The sequence below is a fragment of the Benincasa hispida genome, unplaced genomic scaffold (genome assembly GCF_027475165.1).
Source record: "Benincasa hispida cultivar pf3 unplaced genomic scaffold, pf3_genome.v1.1 HicScf229, whole genome shotgun sequence".
Lineage (NCBI taxonomy): Eukaryota > Viridiplantae > Streptophyta > Magnoliopsida > Cucurbitales > Cucurbitaceae > Benincasa > Benincasa hispida.
The window spans coordinates 25,879-28,844 of NW_028326304.1; the positions used below are offsets into that span (position 1 = coordinate 25,879).

Consider the following 2,966-nt stretch of genomic DNA (forward strand, 5'->3'; position numbering starts at 1 on the left):
ATAGCTAACTTTGATGTGGAAGCACAACAACGACATTAAAACAAAGAATAAATAAGATCGGCCTTTATCAGATTTGATCTTTTAATATATTTTATACATAGATTTAATGAACTCCTAAAAAAGGAAAACAGAATGAGTAGAAGAAACTTCTTCGGAATAGGTTGATTTACATGAATATCGTCAATAAAATTATTTACCTGAATTTTATTTTAGTTTGACTTAAAATATTTTATTTATTTGTTAAGTATTATTTTGTAAAAGTTGAATTCATCTTACCAATATGGTTCGGAATGGATTTTGTTTTTTTCACTCAAATTTATCAAACATGTCCTCAAGTACAAACTCAGGCAATTTCACAAATATCCCTTAATTAGATAATTTGTTAAATTTAAGGTTTTTTAGACTTTTATATTATTTTTTTAATACCTCATTATCGTTGAATTGATCTTCTATTGCTTATTACATGAAACACGTCTCTCTAAGTTCAATTACTATTATTCAATGTCATTATCGCTAAAGAAATTTATGGATTCATTTAGTTGTTGTCACATATCCTTATCAAATCCAACTTGGTCTTCTGTCTTTTTATTTTCACATTTTGAAATTTGACAATGAAGTATTTACAACGTATATTTTTTCATCTATGTATTATTCTTTATTCATTCCCAAACATTTTAATGTAATTTTAGTTAAGTAGAAGAGTATTACTCAATTCAAGATGTACTATTAGGATATGATTACAGAGGACGTAAAATAAAATATTAATAATGAGGAAAGAGTGTATCTTTGAAAACTCGGGGGAAATAATATAGGATTTGATAGTTACTGGATTATTAATTAAAGTTTGATAGTTATTACATGCTTGATAACCATTTTGTTTTTTGTTCTTGATTTGATACTATTTTCGGGATCAAATTTCTTTCTTTTTTATCTACTTTTCATCAATTATTTAAACAACAAGCCAAATTTTAATAACGAAAAAAAAGTATGTTTTGAAAAAGTTGTTTTTTGTTTATAAGAAATGTGGATGTTATAAGCTAAATTTTTCAAAAACAAAAACAAAAAACCAAATAGTTATCAAATGAGGCGATATCTTTTTGTTTTTGTTTTTTGAATTTAGCTAAGAATTCTATCATTTAATTAAGAAGATCCAAATCATTGTATGAAATAGAAAGGAAATACGATTAATTTTCAAAAAAAAAAAAAAACAAAATAGTTACCAATCGAGACCTACAATGTTTGATTAAATTTAAAAATTAGTACTTTAAAATTTTCTTGATATTTTTCTCCAATCATTGTCTGTTTACGTGGTTGAAAATTCTCAAATGCTATTGATATTTTTAAACAACTTTTCAATAAATTCATCTTCACGTCTTTACTCATTATTTCCTTTCACATGCGTTGGCCAGCGAAAAGTACGAAGCAATTGTGAAGTTAGATAATTTTTTTCTGTGTTATATATTATATTTAAATTTACTTTCATCCACGAGCTTAAACTTATAGGTCAAATAATGATTTTAGATGGTATTAGAGTAGGTTAGTTCAAGATGTCATGTGTTCAAACTTCTGTATTATTATTCTCTCTCCATTTAATATTGATTTTCATTTGTTTCGCTCTTATACATATTTCAAGCTCACAAATAAAGGGCACCCATCAACTTAAACTTTTAGATTAATCGGGGATTTAAGATTTTTCAATTTTATAATCAAACACAGAGAAGGATGAAGAAATATTTGAATTATAACCTTATTAAAAAAAAAAAAAAAAGATATTCCTTAACTAGATATATTCGGTTGGGCCATGGCAACTTGTCCTCATCCTGCGAAATTCTCCATTGGTTGTGCGTCAACTTGAAGACTATGAGATCGACTTTTGTTTTTAGATTTAATATCTTTTACAAAATTTTGAATTTAAAAAATGAAAACGATGTTCTCCTAACTTTTCTTTTTCCATGTTTTGGGTGTTCGACAAGTAGCTAATACCTCTTGTTATTTTCTTAATGTGAAAATTTGAAATAAGAAAAATTAAAGCTTGAAAGGTCTAACGTTGAAAAAGCTTCCATCATCCCAGCATCTCTTTAAACATAGTTTAAATTCTCATCCAATATCTTAATTACACCAATAATCCCCACTGAAATTGTTGTGTTCTGTGTCAGATTTAAGATGAAGCGTTGGAGGAAGACGCTTGTGGGTCTCATGTTGATCATAAAGATCGCCATATTATCAACAGCCGTAGTAGCATCGTCACAAGCCTTAGCCGGCTGTGACGAATGGTGTGGCGACTTACGAATTCCCTATCCATTCGGAGTAAAACAAGGATGTCATCTCAACCAAACATTCTTAATTACATGCAACAAAACCAATAGCCCTCCGAAGGCGTTTCTAATGGACACCGACATTAGCGTTACCAATATATCACTCCACGGTGAGCTCCACATATTGCAGCCCATAGTTCGATATTGCTACGAGCAAGTGCAAGTAAGTGATCCTTTTATCCCCAACGCAACCAATCTTTCAGTGCCGGCGGCGTTGCCGATTGCTGATGGCAAAAACAAGTTCATCGCCACGGGCTGCAATACTTTTGGTTTATTCAGCGGGATGCTAAAGGGAAGTGAATTTCTAAGTGGGTGTATTTCGGTATGTACAAATGGTAGTGCTATAGTTGATGGGTCTTGCTTTGGGAATGGATGCTGTGAGTTGGAGATTCCAAAGGGGTTAACGAATTTGAGTCTGTTTGTGGGTCAACTGTTGCCTAATGAAACTAATATCCTCAAGTATAATCCATGTGGTTATGCTTTTGTGGTTGGAGATGAGAGGTTCAAGTTTGACTCAACATATATTCAGAGATTTGAAGATGAGGAAGTTGAGGTTGTGGTTGATTGGGCCATTGGAAACCAAACAATGAATGTTTGTAGACAAAATAGCCAAAGGATTAGTAACTTCTCTGATGATGGATCTCAATATCG

General features: G+C 30.9%; 1 protein-coding gene across 1 annotated transcript; it reads left to right on the top strand.

Annotated features, from left to right (window-relative positions):
• Positions 1 to 2,163: 2,163 nt before the first annotated feature.
• On the top strand, positions 2,164 to 2,907 carry LOC150030411 (wall-associated receptor kinase 2-like; the record flags this gene model as incomplete). The annotated part of the gene is made up of 1 exon (XM_090309751.1): positions 2,164 to 2,907. A coding segment is annotated over exon 1 (744 nt), but the record flags the coding sequence as incomplete, so codon positions are not given.
• Positions 2,908 to 2,966: the final 59 nt, after the last annotated feature.